This window comes from Chanodichthys erythropterus, chromosome 4, assembly GCF_024489055.1.
Source record: "Chanodichthys erythropterus isolate Z2021 chromosome 4, ASM2448905v1, whole genome shotgun sequence".
NCBI classification, from domain to species: Eukaryota; Metazoa; Chordata; class Actinopteri; order Cypriniformes; family Xenocyprididae; genus Chanodichthys; species Chanodichthys erythropterus.
This window is the reverse complement of record NC_090224.1, coordinates 35,665,239-35,690,359: the sequence shown is the minus strand read 5'-3', so window position 1 is coordinate 35,690,359 and position 25,121 is coordinate 35,665,239. Positions and strand designations below refer to the sequence as shown.

Here is a 25,121-nt window from a genome sequence, read left to right as displayed (position 1 = left end):
AAGTTAAATCCGAGGTTTTACAACTTTGAGTAGCATGTTGCTTACTGGCATTAGATAGTAGTCTTATAGTTTGATAATTAAATACAATTAAATACAAACAGTTCTAAAGCAGGTTAAAACCTTTTTATGTGGTTCATTCACTTCATGTTTTCATGAGTTTTCATTCTTGCTGTTACTACAAAAAGTACAATTTTAATGTGGTACTTTTTTACTTTTACTCAAGTATAATTCTGGCCAGATACTTTTACTTTTAAACGAGTCAAATTTTCACTCAGTACTTGTACTTTCACTCGAATAACATTTTTGAGTACTTTTTTTTAAACAAATCACCTACCCTGCCTTTAAACATTAACAAGTGTTTTTGCAACTTACCTGTAATAAAAGTAACTATTTCTTCAACAAACCAATTTTCACTTGCATTTGGTGTTTGGCGAGAGTTCATTTTGGACCATGATTACACCCGCTCAGAACAAATGAAGAGATCAGACTCAAAATGAGTTTTCAACTATAAAGTCTTTTAATGATCATTACAGAGTGAAACGCAGTGAACAGACCGGTACAACAAAAAGAAAACAAAAGTCTGGAACCAGGATTGTACATGTCAGTCAAAGCAGCTGGCATCTCAAGACATTCTGCTTCTCATACTGGTGTTACAGTTAAAGTGGACCCTCAACGTTGGAGAAACAAACACAGGAGAATGTCCTCATGTTTTTTTTTTTTAGTTCCCACTGAATGACTAGCAGACATTTTAGATTTATAGACAGCTCCAGATTGAAATAAACTGTTAAAGAAAAATGTAAATGTGCTCCCGATTCTAATTTTAAACACCATCCACACACACCCCACTGCACATCTCAACTATGTGAAATTGAAAAGAAAAAAATCAAGGCACAAATATGAATACTGCAAAAGTTGAACACTCTACACATTACAGATATGTAATGGTGAATAAATAATCTTTTTAAATCTTCTATCTATTGTTTCTTCTGGATATTTTCAAATGACAGCTGAACAGGATGGGGCAGCTATGAGAGGTGTTGGTTTTGGGGTGGAAAATGAGATGGACCTTAAATTAGGAGACAATGACAGCACTGAACAAAGCTCCCTCAAAAGCTACAACTGATTAACCACCAGATCCAAATATACCAGAGCAGTCTCACCGGTATGTTTCCCATAATATTTAAAAAAAAAAGCACATTTTATATCAGGGGAATGGGGCGTGACCACATTCACCACCACAAACAAAAAAAATAAATAAATAAAAAATAAAATTCAAATCAACTTAACATTCAATATTCATATTGCATCCCACCACACTTTAAGAACAATGTGTAACGTTCAGTACCCATCTGTGTAACCAAATAAAAGCGTTTTGCAAGCTAATGATTAACACAATCCATAACAGGCCTATCCGACTCTGTATTGCAGCACAAGACCATTTCTTTACTCCGTTAGCACATGAAAGTGCAGCCTACTGCCTGCAAAACAAGAAAACAGTGCACTGTGAAGATGGAATGATACTTGTTTAATTGAGCATTTTGGAAACTAGTACCTGTAAGCCACACTTCCCCTCTTTGAAAGCCTATAAATCAGTCTAAAACGCCTCTATTTCTACATTAAACAACACCTATTAATCTCACCAGCTGCTTCAACATGAACACAGGGCGTAAAACAAGAGCAACATTGGATGCCAACTTTGCCTAAACTTTGCTTATGTAAATTTGTTGGCCCCGTGCAGTGGAAAAGGGGTTTTTCAGCCTTCATTCTATAGCCTAATGCAATCCTCTCACACTAGACTGCATATGACACAAACTCATACACAAACTCGCTTCACGCATACCGAAAAACACTCACAGATCTTCAAAGTGACTGGCTTGAGAAGTCCTAGAGCTACTTTTTACCACACAATGCTGAACGAGTTAAAAAGGAGGTGATCAACGAGGAAAAGCGGACTTTGGCACCAGTAACCTCCATTTAAGTATATTATATTCAGTTAATTTCGGAAAATGACAGAATTCTTCAACTCCTCATCAGAGTTGTTCAAATGTTTTTGTAACCCGTAATCACAGTAAACGGGTCTGATTAGACCCAACTGCGAGTCTGATGGTTTAAGAGGAGACTGTAAACAACAGACTGGGCACTGGAGATCACGTCGGGGTCACCATCAATGGGAAAAGACCATACTAGGGTTTAAGAAATCATCCACTCAGAAAAAGACAAAGCAAGCAGAGGATCTCAGAGATGCCATGGCTCAACTACACTTCAGAGACATGCGGATGGAAAGAACCTACAAAAAGCCTCAAAAGCAGGAGCAATAAAGCGTTTTTGTGAACTGTGAGTGTCTCAACTTCAAGTGTCGGAAAGTCCAGTTAATGTCGCAAACCATGCTGCTGACAAAATCTCACCCTCGATGCGTAATTCTGAGTGGACGGACACACACACACACACACACACACACACACACACACACACACACACACACACACACACACACACACACACACACACACACACACACACACACACACACACACACACACACACACACACACACACACACACACACACACACACACACACACACACACACGCACACAGACAGCATGAGAGGATATGACATAGCAGTTTTAGGACATTTATATGATAACTTAAAATATACACCAAAAAAAAAACTAAAGTACATCGACAACTCCAAAAAAATAAAAATATATACAAAAGGCAAACATATACCAACAGCTTGTAATGCTCAAAACTTTAACAGCATAAAGTCGTCATGGCCCAAGGGTACTCCGAATGCCATTCAAGAGCAACTTGCGACGTCGCTCTCTCATCTTGGCCCTACAGGAGTGCATCGTCACCCAGTACTTCATACTGAGAGCTACACACACGAACAGACAAAAACACACAGGTTGAGACACATGCCAAACCCTGCGAAGGGCATTTTGGCTTTAGCAGCTGCGAACCTGACTGACCAACAGGTTATCCTGCGTCTTCTAAACACCGTTTCAGTCACATCTTTCACCACCGTGGAGTGCATTTCAAAAACGAGACATGAGAATGATTATGCTATTAACAAAAGCAAAGACGAAAAAAATTCAATATGACTAAAAAATAAAATTCTTTAAGACACAAAATAAGCATTTAGCAAAAAAATAAATTAAGGCATGCAGCAGGTAATGATATCTGTATTTCGTTTGTGATTTTTTTGTTTGCTTTCTACAGTCACTGATATTTTTTGACCGGCAGTCATGTGTCCCAAACCACTGAAGAATAAAAAAAAATTAACAAGTCAAAAACAACAATTAGCTGCCAAAAAGAAGAGTGTTTCCACTGGAATCACAGGCGTCTTTTGGGGGGGGAGGGGCAAAGCTAAAGCATTGTTAAAAAGGCCAGTTATGTACAAGGGAGTCAGGGCCATGCATGCAACTTGTCACAGCCTTCTGTTTAGCCATGGAATTGGGGGAAAAATAAAACTGTAGCACACCACCAAGGTGAAAAGTATGTCGTAACACAAGAACAAAAGGTGAGGGACAGATTTAAAATACATCCATTTAAACTGTACTGACGTCTTCTTTTTAAAAAAAAAAAAACGATATGTATAAAAAAATGATACTAACAGAACATGACAAAATGTCTATTGGCGTCAAGAGTGCTGTTGCAATGTAAAACCAAGCTTTCTATAATGTAGATCTACAGATTTTGATAGCCTATAAAATTCAATTAAGGCTTCGCAGTAAACATCTGATTTGTTGATGCTGGCACTCCCCACCTTTTTTAAAAATGTGTTGTGATCTGATTTGCTAAAGCCAGCATGGACACAGGAACATGCAATTAAACACGCAGTCACGCGAATACACTTTCACAGATATGATCCAGTAATCGTACACACGCACACACACACTCACGTCACGCAACTAACTGTGCATTAGACAGGCCTTTGCCCTCTTCACTCCTGTTTTTAAGGGCATTTGGCATCACATTTTCTGACTCGGGGGTCACGCCGAGGGGGCGAAGCCTGTCAGTATTCTGCTATGGGGGCGAGCTCGGGATTCAGATTGACCGTGATGTTCTTATACAGGCTGCTCAGAGAGATCTCCGGCGAGTACTGCAGATTGTTCAAGCCGTCTAGATGCTGTCGCTCTTTAGAGTACCTCAGCAGCTTGTACCTGAGGGAAGGGCGAGAGGAATGTGTATTAGCGTGTCCTTGTATAGATATTTGCATATTGTAGCAGATTATCTCAAGTATGACTGCAAATATGTTTTTGTCACACATAGGTCAATCCACTCTAGGCTACACAGAAACAGATGAATACAGCTTTTGTTTAAGGTCAGGTCAAGTGGAAGCAGGTCAGAGGTAAAAAGATCGAACAGTGCAGTTAAGAGAAAGCTGTTTTCCACCCTCCAAATCTTAGTTATTGAAGTCCTAGCTTCCAAAATTAGGGATGGACTGAAAGGAGATTGAGGAAGAAGGTGGAGCAAATTTCCTTCACAAAGTGTTAGCTAGAACAAATAAAGTTGCTTCCTCAGTGTCGACTTGACCCTCTGCTAAACGCACAGTTCCTGTTTTAAATTACCCATTGTTCTCCTTAGGATCACGTAGGGCCCAGTGCCCGGTTGCATAAAGCACCTTAAGTGTAATTTTCCCTTAAGATCGCCCTTATGTTTCCCTTAAACTTAAGGGTGTTGCAGAAAATAACCGTTAAGTATTACTTAAGGGTTTCTTTAGGTGAAACGTCATAAACCCTAAGAATTTCCCTTAAGTATGTCTTTTTCACTTAAGTAATCCCTTAAAAAAACGTAAGTGTTGCATAAAGCCCCTTAAAGGTACAATTTGTGATATTTTTTCCGCTAGAGGTCGCTAGAAGCCTATTCAAAACAAAGGCGTAGTTTGATGACGCCTAAGTTTTAGAGCGGAAACTTGGGACATGTGGTCTCCATCTCAACGGACGGTGCAAAAGAATAGGGATTGGAGTCTGGAAGAACTCATGTTCGTGGATGCGATTATTAACGTTACTGTAGTATGAAGCAGAGCAGGACCGAGTGTTGCGGGAGCTGAACGAGGAGCTGGAGCGATTGATCAACACACGCCTCACGAGCAGCGGGACTTTTATTATGACACAGTCGCCGGCGCCGCTTCCGCTTTTCCGGTCATGAGTTTACGGGAGCTGTCCTTGTCGACAGAACCAGCGGCAGATGGTAAACAGTAATTATGTTCCATAAAAAAGTGACACAATCCACCATAAAACGTGCAAGAAGTAAATAAGGAACTGCTTGAAGCAAGCTAGTGGTTTGCTGGACGCTAGACACTACTTCCGCATTTGTCCACGGCACTGTTGTCATGTGGTTTCTACGTCAGTAAAGGCGGTAACAAAGGTAACTGCGTCATTGACAGGCGACTGCACTGCCCCGTGTCACGGTTTAGAATGGGAATTTTCTCATGATTTACAAGTAGTTGAAAACATTAGAGAAATTGTTAGTAATAAACTGGACAAAATATATAACACTAGCCTAGTGGTTTTTGGATATTTTACTGCAAAAATTTTACATATTGTACCTTTAACCGTCATTTCCCTAAGTATAACATAAGGTTAGGAAAACTTCACCTTAAGTGTTACACGGAGTGAGCAGGTTCAATCCAAGTCTTCTAACGAGACACGATCGACCGCTTTATATGATAAACAAATTGTACTTTAGCGGTTTATTCACATAAACATTGATGAAATCACATATGTAGCACATATCTTATATGGTCAACGGAAGCGCAAACGTGCGTGCATCACAAGCAAAAACAAACCTCATTGGTTCTTGCGTGCACGTTTGAGCTTCCGACACAGCCGTAATCATATGGATGTCTTTCAATAAATGGACATAAATGATGAGAATATTAAAAATATCTTTATTTGTTATCCAAAGATGAAAAGTCTTATGGGTTTGGAATGACATGAAGGTGAGTGAATGACGGCAGAAATCTCAATTTTGAGTAAACTTTCAATTTGAGTTTCTCGTCTGGTCGTTTTCTTTCATATTTGGTTTTCTTTTTTGTTTTCCTTATCCATCTTATGTTGTTTTCTGTGAAAACCTAACACGATATGTATTAACAAATAACGTGTCCATGGCAACAGTAGAATTTTATAACGGCAAAACCTGGGTTGCTGTCGTGAAACACTTAACGGTTTCCCTTACCTAAGTGAACAGTTTAAGAGATTATATGCAACACCCTTAAGTCATTCCCTTAGTTAAGGGGAAATCACGCCTTAAGTGTCATACTTAAGGGAAAAACTTAAGGTGCTTTATGCAACCGGGCACAGCTCTTGAAACTTTAAACTCATGTTGGAATCGTTGGCCATTAGGGCCAGGCACAAGGGCTCTACAGCGCACCCTTTTATGGTATTTGAGGGGCTCTGTAGCGCTCCCCTATTCACCTACAATATCCAATAGACTCATAGATCTTCTTATACATCACCCACATCTAATGTTTATGTATGTGTGCGGGCACTGACCTCCCCAGGAACTGCACTTCTCCTCTGTGGTGATGGGGGATAGATTTGTATTTGCCAATATCACCTTCTGGCCTGGTCACGTTGAAACCTGCGTAATGAACCCTGAGAACAAGAAACCCACCCACACATACGTTTCTGTTACACATACATCTATTTGTTTATGATAACATGATGCATACTTTAGTCGCGCACAGCAATAACTTGTTTTTACACAGAAGTAACTGGATCGTTAGAAACTATGTGTTACGCTGCTCTTAGGGATATGCACAGACATCAAATTAAACATAACTGACCTGTTCCAGAGGTCATCGTCCTCTCCACCCCAGCCCCAGAATGCATTGGGAAAGCCATTGATCTTGAGGAATTGTTCGACAGTAAGTCCACTTACTCCACCGAAAAACTCATTGTAGGGAAGGCTGAAAAAACACACACACATACACAAACTTCAACACTCAGTAAACTAAAGCACCACTAAGCAATCACTTGTAAAAATGTCTAAAAATTGAAATCAAACAAGAGAAGGAGCGGGGGGAAAAAGTAGAAACAGAAACCTTACCATCAGGAATCACTTGAAAGCAATAGGCAACAAAAAACAAGCCTTTTAATAGCACAGACTATCATGCTACTTCACAAGGTGATGAGGAGATACGGCACTCTTTTACTTCCTTGCAATCTGCCCACAAAGCATTTTTGGTTTCAACCAGAATACGTCCACATGAACAACCATCCTTTCAAACTCCATCAAAGCAAAGCTGAACCACGGGGTATTAAACCAGTCCTTAGTCACATGCAAAATAGGGGTAAATTCTCCAACTACCCCAAATACTACAATTAGAGCTGCGTTTACACCTCATTACACAAATGGCATAATCTGCATAAACAGTCCTAAAATTAAAATCACCACGTCCCAAAAGCATTTCAGTCCTACATTACATCAAAGTTCTATTAGCGGCTGCGAAAACGCAAAAAACTGCAGCCCTGTATTTATTTGACCAAACATGTGAGTTGGTCTCTTTCTGTGGTCAAGACACACATATGCCGAAACAATACACCAGGAAGTGAACTTAAGGATCTGGAGAGTTTTTCAGGCCCTTAACATCAACAAAATGACACAGGTTTCCAGAAGCCCATGAAAAATATTTGGACAGACATGGATTAGATAAATGAGGGAAAAGGGAAATGATTCAACGTTTCTTAGAAACGTAAAAAAAAGAGAGAGAGAAAAAAAAAAAAGACTAAATCATGGGATGAAAGGATAGAGAAAAGAATGGGTTAAGTTTAAAGGATTAGTTAAAAAATTAAAATTCTGTCATTAACCACTCGCACTCATGCCGTTCCACATCCTCAAGACCTTCATTTCACCTTCGGAACACAAATGAAGATATTTTTAATGAAATCAGAGCTTTCTGTTCCTTCATAGAGATCCAACGCAATTACCACTTTCAAGCCCCAGAAAGGTAGGAAAGACGTCATGAAAGTGCTCTATGTGACTCCAGTGGTTTAACGTCAATTTTATGAAGCGCCGTGAGTGCTTTGTGTGCACAAAAAAAAACAATTTTCCACTTTATTAAAGAAAATACTGATCTTCAACGCGCGATCACGAGAGCATCATGACACATGCATCACATGAGAGCTGAGTTACGGTGTCAATGCTTTATATTATTTTGTAAATAAAGTGGTAAATTATGTTCATTTTTGGGCAAACAAAGCACTAATGTCGCTTCATAAAATTGAGGTTAATCCAGTCACATTGAGTACTTTAATGAAGTCATTCCTACCTTTCTGGACCTTGAAAATTGGTAGTTGTGTTGGATCTCTATGGAGGGACAGAAAGCTCTCAGATTTCATTAAATATATCTTCATTTGTCTAATGAGTGTGGAACAAAATGAGGGTGAGTAAATAATGACAGAAAATAATTATTTTTGGGTGAACTAAACCTTTAATGACCCACTCTTTAGGAAACACAATAGCTAAATAAAAAGCACGTTAAAATTAATGCAAATACACCCTGAATATTCAATAGCCCACATATAGCCTGACCTCACATTTTGTATAAAATTAAAGCTGCATTACAAAATATTGCTAATATTGAGAAAAATGCTTTTTTCCATCTAGTTTTGACCAAGCCCATTTGTTTTGCAAAAAAAAAGGCAGATGACACGTTCACATCTCATGATCAAGGAAGTGACATGGCAACATACGCCAAATCTAAAGAGGCCACAAATAACAAAAACACACTGTAGTTAAAAGTGACAGAAACTATAATGTTTTCACACATTATCTAGTGGCATTCAAGATTAAGCTTTGAACATTCTTGATTTTCCAGTTTTTAGTTACATTAATTTCAAAATAGCTCATTTTAGGTCTTAATCAGAAAGATAAAATTGCACAAACACAACCAACTAACAACCAACTAACTAAACACAAATGCACAAATGCAATATCCCTTAAGATCTGCAAGGGTCTACAGATGGCGGAAAACGTCACAAGAGTTTATACACTCACACACGCTTAAACATGACATTGTGTGCTCTAAAACACTAGAATTGTTTAAAACACGAGCCTAGAATTATTTAAAATATGCACTTTGAAAACAAACTGAACTCAACTTATCTGCATTAAAAACCTGGAACGTCAAGAGCCGGGCAATAAAGAAAATAAACGTTAAACAATCAGAAAACTGCAGAAATAAGAGAGTAAAAGTAGTGAAAAGAGAAAATAACTAAAGTAAACCTTTCAGATGGGTCACTTACATGTACATGTACTTGTCGAGTTTGGCGGCAAAGTGTCGAGGCATCTGACCACAGCCGTAGTAATTACGGTCGTTTTCTGGGATGTGATCGACGTCGTGAAACACCACACAATCCCAGTCCAGGTCTTTCATGGCCTCTTTAAAGCCCACGTTAAACAGCATGGCACGGTTAAACGGCTGAGTACCCGCCTGAAAGCACAAATACATGACTGAAAAAATGCACAGACAACCATTTACTTTCTCAATCATCAGTAAATTAGCCGTTTCCATATTAAATACCTCTCTGGAAGTCCACGATTATTCCAGACAAATATGTTGTTATGGCAATACAGTTTTGTAGTACGCGTGTACACACCTGTTCAATGACATAAAAGGCAAACTGCAAGCGTTGGCGTTGGAGCATAGGGGCGAGATGCTGAAAGAGGATGGGAAGATGCTCATGGCGATTCCTAAAAGGGATTAGTATGGCCACCTGAGAGAAAGGAAGAGAGAAAGACATGTCATGCTGATGTCCTGATGACCTTTTTTGAACAATGTAACCACAACAGTGGCACACCTTCCAGCGTGGTTTGCAATCTTTGGGCTTCCAGTGGCCTCCAAATCGAATGTCCAGACGTTTGAGCCTCAGTTCGATCTCCTCCATAGGAACCTCCGTCATGTTGACTTCCATCTGACCCTCTGCAAGGAAATACAACAGCAAGCATATGAGAAAAAGAGATTTGAGAATAAAATTTCTGCATAAAGAACAGTTAAAATAAGCGCTTTTGACAGCCAATTTGATGGCTGAAGTATTCAGATAAGAAATAATAAAGAAATTAAAGTATTGAAATGTAAAATAACACTGGATAATTTTCATTGTCAAAATTAAATGCAGATTAACACTTACAATTAAAGTTACAACAGTTATTCAGTCAAGAGCAGTGAGGGATTTTCTCTTTGACTTTTGTTCTTTGATTTACATGACAGACAACAGCAGGTTTATTAGGCTGCTGTCACTTTAAAGGAAACTCCTGGTATTAAGACTTGTATGGCTTAATATAACGTAAATGATGTCTATTACTGAAATGCGTAGTAGATTTACGTTATTTAAAAAATCCATTACATATTTGGACAATGGGCGGCACCATTTTGTTTAGGTGCACAGTGCATTCTACGTCGATGATGTCAAATGGTTGCACTCGTTCATCTACTGACACTGCCCTGTTGTTATTTTTACCGCAACACAACTTGGAATATAATATACGATGCCACATTGTGCAGCTTTTGGTTGTAATTTTCAGTCGATGAGCTACAAGAGAAGCGAAGTAAGTCTTCGCTGCTTTACTAGCGATGAAGAGGAGAAAAGAATAGCCTTGATGCCTTTGATACTTTTCATCTGTATGTTTTGGTGCAACGGTAATCTATCAATGCATACAAGTCTTAATATCCCCGGGTTTCTTTTTAAAACCCGATCAGCCTTTTTAATTTGAGCCAGAGCGCAAAATTAGTGAGAATGAAAACATCGAAGACGTGCAATGTCTCTGTGGCTATTCGCGCAACTGTTGTATGATTGATGTGTAAAAATAGTCTGATATATCACCTGAATGCATTACACACAGTTAAACATGCGGAGAAGATGCTACTGTTTTATGCGATCACAGATTTTGTGCATCACAGCACACACGAGCTTTGAGGCAGTCTGTCTTAATCGAGATGTGTTATAGGCTACCCTTGCCAGTCTCCACGAAAGGCGCATACACAAGTGTTCATTCATTCATCAGCAACTGTAAGCTCTTTCAGTAGCTGTGGTCTTTTAAAAGCCTCAGTCTTCAGGGCTAAAGTGGAGAGAACAAAGACGTGGGTCTTTAGGAAGTCTTATTCCTCCACATTCTTCGCAACTTCCCATTCTTTTCTCCTCTTATCGCTAGTAAAGCAGTAACGACTTGCATTGCTTCTCTTGTTGCCCTTCGACTGCAAATTACAACCAAAAGCTGCACAATGTGGCATCGTATATTGTATTCTGTGTTGTGGTAAAAATAACAACAGGGCAGTGTCAGTAGATGACCGAGTGCAACCATTTGACATTGACACACGCACTGTGCTCCTAAACAAAATGGTGCCGCCCATTGTCCAAATATGTCATAAATTTTTTTAAATAACCTAAATCTTTCATGGGTTTTATACTACACAGTTCAGTAAGAGACATCATTTAAGTTATAGTCTTAATACCAATTTCCTTTAAGAGCTTATGCACGGCTCCAATATACAACATGCGTTTTTGCTCAACTATTTGCGTTTCAAAACTGACTGTGCTCACCTGAATACCTGCCAAGTCGGGCATTTTGACATCATTTTGTATGTATTTGACTGTTTAAGCACAATAAGCAACAAAAAAGGAAGTAATTTTGGTATTCTTGAGCTGTTTGACTCAGTTATAAACAATACAAGCACTATTTCAACCGGAGCGAATAAGATATCTGTGCATCGTTTAAGAGAAAAGTCACACACTGCTCTTAAATGAATCACTTGTAACTTTAATAAGAATAAATTTAGACTTAATTAACACAGTAAAGACTATGCAGTGTTTTCTGTACTTTTAATTAGTTTATACAACTTATGTATAGAGGAGTTTAGAAGAGCTGAATGAATGTTTCCTCTCTAGGGATTTTTTATTTTTTTTAAACCAGGATGCAAACATAGATATGGTCACTGAAACAATTACTGCATATATTTCCTGCTGTGTTTAGTTATTCCTCAGAGTTATTAAGAGGTATCCAAATAACAAACCATATTCTTTCTTTCTTTCTTTTTTAACGCCATACCAGCTTCAAAGGCTATATTCATGGCGAGAATAAAGTATAATTAAATCAAAGAAAGATTAAAAAAGATGTTTCAAATTTATTTCCTCTAAAAATCTTAAAACCATGCTTGGGCTCACTTGATTAAAAACCTTTTCAAAACTATCAACAGAGTAAAAACGGTTTCTCACAGGGGTAAATGTAATACAGTCTAAAAGGATATGTTTAATGGACAATGGTACAGGGGGAATTAAAGATTGCATTAAAAAGGAAGAAAATGGCCTACAGGTTGGGGGACATGGGGGGACTCAGGGCAGAACAAAAACACCTTAATCAGCAATGGAGGACAGCATGGACACAATATAAGGAACGGGCTGAACTTTGAAAAATTTGTCAAAATGTGATTTAAAACAACTGTGGAACCAACATGACCCCAACAAGGAAGCCATTGTTCGCCGGTAACAAAACTGATAGGGCAAATGAACTCAACTTTTATATGAGATTCGAGACTTACACTTTTAAGGAATGTTGCAATATTTTAGATAAAATAAATTGTAATGTTGGTGATGACAATATTAATATATTCAGGGGATGTTATAAGGGATTTTAAAAATGTATGCTCTAGTAAGGCAACAGGACCAGACGGAATGTCATGTTTTCTTTTAAACACATTCGCTGAGGAGCTCACAGCTCTTTGCCTTTTCCAGCTCTCAACTGATATGAACAGTACCAGAGCTTTGGAAAAAATCTATTGCAATCCCAATTCCACAAAATGTATGCCCTCAGGACAACAACTATAGGACAGTGGGCTTAACATCGAATATTATGAAATCATTTGAGAAGATCATAACAGGAAGGAAGTGAAGCCATCCTTAGATCAATTTGCATACAAAGATCGACATCCTTAGATCAATATCACTTTGCATATAAAGATCAACATCCTTAGATCAATATCAATTTGCATACAAAATTAATCATGGTACTAACAATGCGGTCTCTACATAAACGCACCTTGTTTTAAAGCATCTGGAGAGTCCGGCTGCTTACGCTAGGCTGCTTTTTATTGATTTTTGTTCTGGGTTTAACTCGATTCAACCACACAGACTGCTGGAGAAATTAGTTAATTTACGAGTTAATCCTTTTACAATTAATTTGTATTATTCCTTTTTAACAAATAGGATACAACAGGTGAAGTTGCAGTAAATAGTACAGGGGCCCTGCAAGGGTGTGTAAGCTCGCCATTTCTGTTTACCCTTTACACAAAACTGCATTAGTCAGCAGTCAAATCTATTCATTATGAAATTTTTGGATGACACTGTATTATTGCACCGGTTGACAAGAGACTGCAGTATTGATGTCTACAAATCTGCTGTAGAAGGGTTTGCGGACTGGTCTGATAACCGTTATTTGCAGATTAATGTTAAGAAAACTGAAGAGTACATTATAGACCCCAGATCAGTGGGGGACAGGAGCTCTGTTGTGGTTCATGGTGAAGAAGATATTAAACAGGTTGCTTGTATTATATCCACATCAACAGTTAGCTTAAATGGCACACACGTCAAGTGTCTGCCCAAGAGTCATCAGCGCCTACATATTTTTTTTTACAGAGATTATGATTATTTGGAGTGAGTAGCAATATAATGTTATTTTTTATAAAGCAACGATGGAGTCTGTTTTAAGATATGGAATCATTGTTTGGTTTGGGAGTTTAACAGTATAACTGAGAGCCCAAATAAATAACTTTGTGAGAGTGGCAGGAAAAATCATTGGGATACAGACACTCAGCTCTTTGCGAGATATTTTGGAGCTTTGCACGATCCAGCAGGCCAACAAAATTTCATTGGACTCTTCACGTGTTGTACCCTGAGTATGCGCTGATGAACTCTGGTTGGAGATACAGGGTTCCATTATGCAGACATAATCGATACAAATACTCATTTGTCCTACAGTCTGTTAAATTAATTGATGCGCAACTACAGCAAAATGTTTAAATAACTCCAATAGATGGTACAATTTCTCTTTAAGGATTAGTTCACTATAGAATTAAAATCCTGATAATTTACTCACCCCCATGTCATCAAGATGTTTATGCCTTTCTTCAGTTGAAAAGAAATTAAGGTTTTTGAGGAAAACAACAGGTGATGTAGGTGGAAGTACCGAGCAAGTATTTAAAAAGTGAACGTGCAAAGGCTAGGTCAAACCGCCTTCAAAGAAGAAGAATGAAAAAAAAAAGTAAAACAACGATGTTGGACCATTTTGAAGTTGGAGGAGAAAATGAGATGAGTTTTTCGCACTTTTCCAGCACAGAGCAGTGCAAGATGAGCATTTGTGGTTAAAAAGTATATATAAAAGTTTTTTGGTTTTTTTTTTAGAAAATGACCAAACTTTTTGCTAGAGAACACCCTTATTCCTCATCTGGGATCATGTAGAGCTCCTTGAATCTGCATTATAACTGCAACATGGACCTTCAACCCGTTGAACCCCAGTGAAGTCCACTATATGGAAAACAAAAAAAAGTCCTGAAATGTTTTCCTCAAAAAACATAATTTCTTTTCAACTTAAAAAAAATACAAACATCTTGGATGACACAGGGGTGAGTAAATTACAGGGAAATGTCAATCCTGAAATGAATCAATCCTTTAAGTAATTTATTATTTTAATGGTATTGTTTTTATGATGCAGGATTATAGGATTAGGATGGTTGTTAATGTTGTATGTTCAGTGCTTCCCACACATAGACTTTACTTGGGCAGGCAGCCCAGGTATATTAACGGCCGCCCAAGTATATTTGGAGACACATTTTGTTTTTATTGTATCCTCTTATACTTCTGTATCCGCCCGAGATAATGAAACCATCTGCGATTGATTAACTAGTGGGAACTCTTCCCTCACCTTTACTCCTGCTGACTTTCCCACGTGCACCGCAGAGACGCGGTAAATATTTCACAAAGAGCCCTGCATGTTGCAAAGTCACAAGGCGGCACTGTTGCACATTCTACAGCAGTGGTCACCAACCTTTTTAAGCCCAAGATCCCTGACCTCGACCTTTTTGAAAGACAAGATCTACTTGATAGAAAAAGACAGCCCAGATTGTATTTAGTATTTTTTTCGTGGTCATTGTAGATTCTGATTTATTTATTTATTTTTACAAGCAAATTGGCCGATTCCGATACTGGTTGCAGATATTTATTATTAATATTATTATAATAAACAAAAATACATAGCCATTTCAACTTAGAGGAACCACTGCTTTTTAATCACAATCCAAACAAAGATGCTACGCACGTTGCATGAGCAGTTGTTTTTTATTTGAATTAGATTTAATTTCAAGATTTAAAGCAAAAACAGAACGGTCTGACTTTATCTTTGTGAAATTATAAATGCTACACACAAAAACAGCAGGCTGAATGGGACGCAAATTCACTCTCTGACAGCAGGTGGCGCTTATGGAGCAGCAGTGATACAGCGTTTCCTTGGTTACCGCTGTAAACAAAGCTGAAATGCGCTAATAATTAGCTACTTTATTCAGAGGTAAGAGTAAAATAAAATGCCATTACCATCGAAATCTTCCTGAAGACTGATCTCTTTTTAGAGATGAATTCATAACCCTTCACCCCCAATTCAATAGTTATATTTTCTTACTATATTTCGAGCATCGTGAACAGTGAGCTGCTCTGCCTGCTACAGAATTTTCTCCTCTTCACGTCCGTCTTCAGCGTCTCTGGCCTCTTGTTTACGGCCGTTTACAGACTCGGACATTATGTGGGCTATTTACCTTTATCTGTCTGTATCCAGAAAATAACATACAAATAAATACAAAAATACAGTACAAAGACTGGAGAAATGTAATGTATTTTTGTACTCATATTTCTGTTATTTTCGCGAGCTACTGGAACAGTGATAAAGATTGACCGGTCGATCGCGATCGACGGGTTGGCGACCACTGTTCTACAGGCTCGCGCAACAGCACTTCAGACTGCTTCAAAGTGATTCTCAAACAATGAATAGCGCACATTTATGCCAAGTGATTGCTAATGACCCCGAGTTGGATTATGACAATGTTTACTTTGTGGCCTTTATATAATATGTTATAGACCGTTTTAAGAAGGCATAATTTACCTCATCCAAAAGATCAACCCGCAATAGTACAGACATTTCAAAATAAGAGTCCTGGGTTATTTCAGGCTTGTTTATTATTAAAAGTCATGTGCTAAGTTTTGTTTCTCCAGGGCATTATTGGTATTTTGGTTACACAATAAATTGTATTTCATTTGATTTCCATTTAATTCATAGTAAATTATTGTAGTCTCCCCCACAGGAAGAAAAGACTAAGAACATTATTTGACACGTATATTTTAAATTGTATAAATTTTCCTATTAAATCTGTGACCCATTCAATGAGAGCAACACTATGTAACAAAGCAAAGAGAACTCTGCCATTTAAATTCTGTAATTTTGCATAATTTACAATGCATAATAATGCATAATATTAGTATGTAATTAAATGTAATAGTAGGCTATATAATTAATAAAAAAAAAATCACACATTATTTGTTGTTTGTCACATGTAGTAGACCATTTTTGTGCCGTGGGTAATAGGAGGATTTTCCACCCGGCTACCACCGCAAGTATATTTCAAACCTGTGGGAAGCACTGATGCTACATGTGTTTGTGTTGATGTTGTAGAAGATCTCTTATCCAAAACAAATTTCTCCTAAGGGAGACAATAAATACTCCCTTGACGTTGACGTAGTATTTCTTATTTAGTGCTTGGAGTTTTTCAGGTAGGTCTATTTTATTTGGGTCTTTGTTCTATTGTAGTTTTGCCCTGTTGCTTGTAATTAGTTTTTTTGATCTTACTTTATAACTGAGTGTTTACTTTTCTTCAGTAAGCTTGAGTTTCTTTTTTTTTTTACTTTAAGATAATATTATAACAAAAAGGTTTTTTTTATGATAAACTATGTTATTTTAAGAAAAAATAACTATATTGTGATATATATTGTTAACGTGAAATAAAATTACGCGTATCGTAAGATTATAGATTAAAGAAATAAGATTTTGGTCATATCACCCACCCCTAATCTAACACAAAACTCAAATAATTTGAGTCAGGTAGACAAACTTACTCATAGAAGGTAATCGTTCGGGACAGGGCAGGTTCTGAGCATATGTGAAGTTCTCAGGTAGGTATGTGGTTGGCTGAGCGATATACTCGCTAGAATTATTTCCATCAGGATAATCTGTTAAACAAAGACAGTCAGACACATATTAAAGTTAATGTAAATTACTGTTCCCATTTTATTTTCATAATGTGACTCGTTCATGAGTGAAAAGGTATTCACCAAGAAAAGTATGTGGCAGCACTTGGTTTTATTCATTGGGAATGGATTGGACAGTGAAAAGAATTGAATGAGTGTGTCTAAAAAGCTCTTTAGCTGTGGTTAAGATCTTTCAACAGCCTATACGTTCTATGACACTAGATTATTTATAAAGTTATCACACATTCTGACTTCTGAGATTACAAATATTTTTATTTTTTATTTTTTATTTTTTTTTTGCCATGGAACAACATGATAAATAGTTCACAGTGAGACCAGGAACAGGATCCATTAAACCGAAAATATACTACCTAGTCAATGTTTTGCTCCAGCCTGTGGGCATTTTGCGTGAAGTAAATGTCATTGTCCATATAAACAAATTTTGTGCACACACGGACAACAACAATACATGTGCAAGTAATTTGAGCACTCAAAAACAAAGGTCCAGGATATAGTACGAACTCACTGAACACATCCATTCACATTCACGGTCAATGGAGTATACTTTGAAATACTGGCACACTCAACTGTGCACATCACAAAACAGAATGAGGAATATTATACCTGGGCCTTTGCAATAGGGTTCAGTTCAAAGATCAGTCAGGTCAATGTTATTATAAAGAGACGTTGTCGTTGACTCTTACCTGTGCCGTTGAGAGTGCTGTTCTTATTGGTGTATAGCCTGATCATGTGACCAATGGTCCGCACATTGTCTCGTAACATGATACCCTGAGCCTGTACCATGAAGAAATATGTGTTGACTGAAACAAAGAAAGAGAAAGAGTATTTAAAGCATTTCCCAAAAGATGTCGAGGAAACAGTGTTGGTCATTGTACTCAGAAGTACAGAGTTGCTGAATGACAAAATGATGTTATAATGTCCACATTGTAAAACATTTGTAACTGGACAGCAAAACTGAAAGCTTTTTCCCCTCACTGGGAAGCTCCTAATAGAGGCATTATTAGAAAATGGCAAATGTTGAAACTATAAGTAGCTATCATTGTAAGCATCAATGGCTATCTGCATTCAGCCTCGGTTCTTGTCAGTGTAATGTGGTTTTGTTTTAGTTTAACTGCTACAGTTAAGATTATGTCAGCATTCCCGAGTCCAATGTTTCTGTGTCCAGATATGAGGGAGAAATGAACCGAGATCAGCAGAATGCCAACCATTACACGTTTCAACTGTGGGTATAAAGGGAAGTCTGAACTGAGTTTCACATCATGCTATGGGACAAACTATATAAGCACAGACATATAAACCCATGATATCTGTGTGGACTAAAATCTATACTGACTGAATTTTTTTATTTTTGATACTGCATGTAAATTAATATAAGAAATTAATATACTTCCAGTACAAGAATCAGTTATCTGTATCAGTTTCCACAAAAATATTAATCAACAAATGTTTTTCAACATTGATAATAACAAGAAGAAATGTTTCTTGAACAGCAAATCATCATATTAGAATTATTTCTGAAGTATCATGTGACACTGAAGACTGGAGTAATGATGCTGAAAATTCAGTTGACAGAGAATTAAATTACATATTAAAATATACAAAACAGTCATTCTGTGTCAAATCAACCAAATTTCAGGAAGTTCCCCAGCTTTTGTTAGCATTTTTTATAAAGACAGACAAACGTAATTAGTGATTAAAGCCAAAATATTAAATGTCACGGATGTGTATTTGCGAGGTAATCTACTATTTTGAAGAGGGAAGTCAAAATGACCATTTTCAAATGAGATTTGGAGCCAAATTACTTTCTAAAGTCATCTTTCTAAAAATGACTTTAGAAAGACGGAAACATGAAAGATGCTTCTACCTTGAATTAATCTGCTAACAGTAATTGTAAATTAAATTGCCTAAATTATTACATTGATAGCTAACTGCATTCTCTAAATTGTAACGTTGACATGCATTCTCTGTAAAGCTGCTTTGAAACTATATGTATTGTGAAAAGCGCTACACAAATAAATGTGAATTGAATAGAATACATTGTCTAGACATCCGATTTGCATTGATATACTGCGAAGCCAAAAAAAGTCAAATAGACAAATGCTTAAGATTGTATGATTGGATCATTATTTCTGTGATTATTATATTTCTAGCATGTTATGTTTAGCAACAGTTCTTCTAACTGTAATTGATGGAGTGTATAGATTTTTATTTCTTAAACAACCATGTAGGAAGACGTATCATGGCAATATTCCAGGATGACAAAGCCAAGATTCATCAGGCTCAAAATGTGACGGAATGGTTGGGAGGGAGGATGAAGAATCATTTTCACTCATGAATTGGCACCTCTGAGTCCAGACCTTAAATTCATTGAAAGTCTTTGGGATGTGCTGGAGGAGACTTTACAGAGTGCTCACCTCTTGCAAGATCTTGACCAAAAATGATGCGCCTCTTGATGGAAAGACTTAAAATTACTTTATTTGCTTTTTAATAAAACTTGCTACATGGAAACTGCACTGCAGCACATAGATTCCCAACTTTGATAGAAATCTTCAAGCCAGAATATAAACAGCTGCCATTAATGGTACAAAAAATTAACTCCAAGCCTAGGGACAAAAAACACATTGGTTCTTCCTAACCACCCTGAGCACTTCATATTAGACACAGTCCAGTGAACACCGGTCAAACAGCGGTGAGGAAAAAAACATTACGTTTCTTGGACACTGATTATACAAACAGAAAAGGCTATTAAACAGGATTTAGTTGTGTTGCTGGCGTAGTGCATGTGTTAGAGAGTTGCTTGGATTTTTAGAGAAAGATTTTAGTACAGACACAGAAAAAGTCAACTCAACAAATCAGCACATAACTGTGATTCAAGGCTGTGAAATCCCTGCTATCTTCAAAATTCTACGAGGTCAACGACAGTCAGGATGACGTTAAATATTACAGCTGGTTAACAGCAAGATAACATCTATGTAGACATTCAGTTAAGCAAGTCAAGACAAACTGCAAACGATTTAAGACACTTAGTTGTGAGAGAATCCCGATACAGCTATAAGTAAAAGGCCACTTAAGTGTACATTTTATGATTCTTAACACACGTTGTAGTAACGTCAAATCAAATGTTTTGCTTTAAAGTACACTTTAAATCATTATACTTTAACAATCTTTTGTCAGGCTTTAAAGTAGTACACTTATTCTAAACTACTGATAAACATATTAAAGAACATGAAAGTCAAATTGATTCTAATTTTAACTGTAGAGTGTTATTTGATTTTACATTTAAAGTTAACATTGTAAATGTACTATATTGCAACTTTACCCTTACTAATCCATAACTATGAATATATTTACAAAACAACAAATTTAAATAGAAATTATATTAATGTTTACCATAAATACCTGTCAGTATATTTGGCACCTTATCCATATTGCATAGACAATAGAATTATGAAATGACATAGTTTACAAGAAGTACTTAAGTCCTACTTGAGTGGGTCAAGTTCAACTAATTGCATTTAACATTTAAACTACAATACATATAATTTAAAGGTGCAGTAAGCAAGAGAAAAGCTGTTGAAAGTGGACTTAGCACCAAAACACTTATAGCCAAACAGCAGCAAGTGTCGTATACACTAGAGGGGGAGGTGCCGGTGTTGTATAGCGTGTTCGTGAATTTGGGGGCGGGGCTATCAAGATAGGGGTGTGATTAAGGGTATGCGATATCATGATTTTAGATTGTGGACTTCTCCACAAATGTCTCCACAATCTGCTTTTTAAGAAATATCGTAGTTTCGTGGTATCACACATTCTATCAGTTGAGGTTTTGGCACCTCCATCCCAACAATACTGTACAACACGAGGTACATTCACACCACATGTTAACACATAGGTAGGGTTACACTCACCTGACATTGTAGTTATTCGCTATCACGAACGTTTATTATTTGCATGCATTTTAAAGCCTTGCAGGTTAAACATTTTATTTGCACGCTGTTCTGACATGCTCTTTTCTGATCTAAAAGCCAGATTAAAAGACTGTCAAACAGGGTGGAAGTACTAAACTAAGTTATCTTTTGTGTCTCATCACACAAAAGACAAAGAGAAAATCACTTACTGCTCTTCACTGAATACCTTCAGTAGCTTTAATTATAAATCAATGTATATAATTTAGACAGTGAAGTCTAGGGTTTTATTTTTTACATTTATTCAATTTCTTACTTGAATACTACTGTTAAATACACCTACAGTGAAAAATAAAGCACTGTTTATTTAATTTGTATAATATATGGTATTTATAATGGGTATATTTGTTCTTATTTTTAAATAACAAAGATAAAATCATGAAATAAATATTTTCATCACCGCCCACCCCTACTTTGGCCTAAATGCTCTGTCATTCTTTTTTTCTTTTATATATTGTTACCTTGTAAGACTTCATTTTTAAAATAGATAAATTAGTTTGGCTGTAATGCTCAGTCACTTGCAAAATTGTAAAACCAACAAGGACAAAAATAGTGATATGATAGTTTTTCCTTATCGCCCACCCCTAAAGGCTGGAATACACTACACGATTTTTGCCCCGATTTTCCCCCCGATTTACAGTCTGAACAAGTTGACGCTAGTTGACAAAAGTCAGAGCTAGTCTGCAGATTTGAGCCGACAGATTCCATGGAAAATCGCGCAGTATATGATGGTCATAGACAATTTTTTTTGCTTAAGATTATGATTCCACCCAATCAGAGGATATCAAACCATGTTTGATATTTTGAGCCAATTTTAGAACATATATCAGTGTACTATATGTGTCGCTAATAAATACAGTATAACGTTACACGGTACAGCCATACACTGCCCAAGCAATGCATATCAAGGGCGCAAAGTCACAAAGATCGTGACAAAAAATGAGATCGGATAAGGAAAAACTTACCGTCTTTCAGCTCATGAATCACGAGCTTGGCGCTTGACAAGTAATTATTTCGAGACACTAAAATATACCGCTTACAGAATCAAACTTGTTTAGTAATTGTTTGCGGCAGTTTCGTCACACAGGCAGATCAATACAGCTCAAGTCACTCCCAGGTTGAAAAATACGGAAATTCTCTCATATACAGAAAAAAAAAAAATCACTGAAGAATACTAAGTGGAGCTCCAGCATGATGGAAAAATTGCTTCAGTAAGTACTGTACTGTTAAAGCTTTGTCTTGAGAGTTGGTAAACCACATTCTGCGATAAATCCGGATTGATTCATTATTAAATATGTTAATATTCTTCACCATCCATTATACATTTACACTTTATCCTGGATATGTAGCTGGATTAAAATGTCAGGAGCTGCGAATTATTGATATTACATTACATTAAATGTACACAGCGACTGATAATTTATCAAATTAAAAGGTAACAACTTGGATAATCATAAAACTACACAAATTACCTCTAACTCCTGTTGTAACCTGTCCATACTGACTGTGTCTACCCACCCCTGTCTATCTCCAAAAGCATTTGGCTCGCATCTTCCGATACTGTGGGTCATCTTATCTCCCGTGTTTAGGTGTGTCCCAAGTCGCATACTTGTGCACTATTCTATGACGTTTTTAAGTATAAATAGTGAAAGTCGTGCATTCACACTTAAAATTCCAAAAAGAAAAAATTCCCCTTTAAATACCCGGAAGGTGCACTAAATTAACGGAAAAAACAAAGTGTGGAATGTTGTAAACTTCGTGCACTCGACTGTCACAGCTTTAATTACGTAGAGGAGGTATCGGACTCCGTTGTTAAATGACAAAATAACCATATAAAATTCACGCACTACATGGATGAGTACATAGTGCATAAGTACATAGTGTGTAAGTGCATAGTGCGTCGTTTGGGACGCAACTTTTGTTTCACCTGTCTGTCATGCGTCTCCTAGCAACCAGGCGAGTGTTTCTGTTTGTGTTCCAAGCGATTTTAAAGTTGTGTAGTGTGTGATGCCCAGCTTTTCTCTGTAACCATTTACAAAGTCAGCAAGTGTATGATGCCTAGTTCCTTTAAAAAAATCGTGTAGTGTATTCCAGCCTTAAGTGTGATCTTTTTGGGTAGGGGTGTGTTGTTTTGGTTATTTCAAATATCAACAGCGTTTCTCAGAAATCGTTTACTACACCTTTAATTGTAAATATAATAGCAAACATATTAGGGGAGGAAATCTACTCAATGTTACAACAAGTACACGAGTTATAGTTTATAAATGTATTAGGGTAGTATTTTTCACGACAAAAAAATACTTTGTTTTACAAAGAGAATACTGTAGTAGTGAGCAGCCATACACGGTACATCTGTGTTTACTTACTACAAACAAATAAAATTCCGTTATTTTCAAAAACTGATAGATAAGGCTCAAACACAAATTAACCATCCGTATGTGGTTTATGATAGGAGCAGATTCAACAAGAAGCAATTGAGCCCATTATTCAATATATCTCAAATATACACGCTTGTACAAAACAGTTGCTGGCTAAGGGGGCTGTACAGAAATAGCCAGAAACCGTGTAAGTTAATGGTGGGAAGTAAAGTGAAAGTCAAATCTGCTTCAACTTTGCTCACATTAAGGGGATCCAACACCGACTGCGTCTCAAAACCTATTGAGCCGCATAACTAGATGGCATTTCTGAGCATCACAGCAGCATTACAATGGCTGTTTAGTTAGGTAAGTTAGCTCACTGGGATTTAAACACAAGCTGTCATTAGAGCTCGTTTTGGGAGGTGGTGATCAGTATCTGGAGTCAGTGATGTATGAAACACGATTAACACGATCAGTCACATGAGCGATGCTCGGGAGTATCAAACGCACTCACCTATTCCAGGAGCCACATAGATGAAGTAGAGGCAGGTCGTGGACATGGAGAAGAAAAAGATGAAGGCCATTAAGGAGCGGTTGGACAACCGCATCAGCCGCCTCCACTTCCACATTTTATCCCGGTTACTAGCTATCCGTCACTCCCATAAAAACACACAGAACGGAGAAAAGAGACGCTGTTTGGTGTGGTGAAACGGTCATCCGTGGGAAATGCGGTGCTAAATTAGGGTGCTGGTAAAGTCCGCATCGTTCATTCAGATGGATGCAAGGCCGCAGTGCTCGTTCGCACTCCCAACAAAGTCGAGAAATTTCCAGATCAGAAAATAAATAAATAATAAAACGTGCTACATCAAACGGCGTCCGGGCTCGGCGTGCGGTTAATGCGATTCATTTTGTTCGGTGCCGCCGCCGCTGCTGCTGGTTTAGTGTTGCGGTATGTTTCTAGTGAGCGCAGACACGCCTCGTCGCGTTGATGATGATGATGATGATGATGTTTGGAAATGATGAAGGGAGTGAAAGTGATGATGATGGTGATGAGGGACCTGCCCTTCCTCCCTCTCTGTAAAATCCGCCCACGCTCCAGCGATCAGTCCTCCGACACGGCGGCGTGAAAAGGCGCGCGACCCGCAGAGGAAACGGGATGGAAACGGTGGTGAGCGGGATGGGAGTGGGAGAGTCGAGAGAAACGTGACGAGGCTCGACAGGGATTCCTGCGATTTCGGTTCTGCTGTCGGTGCAGGTGCAGACACCGTTTCCGGTAGGCGTGACTTACAAAATGGCTGCCAGTGAGAAGCTCAGGCTTGAGGAATGCTTTCAAAATAAAAGTCTTCACGGGCCGGTTGCAGAAAATATCCAACGTCAGATAAAAAGGCTAATTTAAAATCGAAATACATAAACATTTAACTAATTTACGCAACAAATTACCCACTGACAGAGGTGATTAAATATTTTCATTCTTTGCCGATTTTCAGCATTAT

At 37.6% G+C, this 25,121-nt stretch overlaps 1 protein-coding gene across 2 annotated transcripts; it reads right to left on the bottom strand.

Moving 5' to 3' along the window:
* Positions 1-1,185: 1,185 nt before the first annotated feature.
* On the bottom strand, positions 1,186-24,899 carry b4galt6 (UDP-Gal:betaGlcNAc beta 1,4- galactosyltransferase, polypeptide 6). 2 transcript variants are annotated; one of them, XM_067384843.1, is made up of 9 exons: positions 24,143-24,899; positions 17,993-18,109; positions 17,157-17,270; positions 9,810-9,931; positions 9,609-9,725; positions 9,255-9,442; positions 6,794-6,916; positions 6,501-6,602; positions 1,186-4,166 (listed from the first exon to the last, which is right to left on the bottom strand). In XM_067384843.1, exons 1-9 carry the CDS (start codon positions 24,255-24,257, stop codon positions 4,019-4,021), a joined length of 1,146 nt encoding a protein of 381 aa, XP_067240944.1. In that variant the 5' UTR covers positions 24,258-24,899; the 3' UTR covers positions 1,186-4,018. The 2 variants fall into 2 exon arrangements, with proteins under 2 accessions (XP_067240944.1, XP_067240945.1); XM_067384844.1 differs by lacking the exons at positions 17,157-17,270; positions 17,993-18,109; positions 24,143-24,899 and adding an exon at positions 14,098-14,450.
* Between the last annotated feature and the right edge of the window lie 222 nt (positions 24,900-25,121).

Bases quoted from the DNA above. Each gene is read 5' to 3' on its own strand.
- b4galt6 (XM_067384843.1), bottom strand. From the start codon at position 24,257: ATGTGGAAGTGGAGGCGGCTGATGCGGTTGTCCAACCGCTCCTTAATG. The intron at 9,932-17,156 runs GTAAGTTTGTCT...ATTTCCTTGCAG, and splicing joins CGAACGATTACCTTCTATGA to AGGGTCAGATGGAAGTCAAC. The intron at 9,443-9,608 runs GTGTGTACACGC...TTGTGCTTTCAG, and splicing joins CCTTTTATGTCATTGAACAG to GCGGGTACTCAGCCGTTTAA.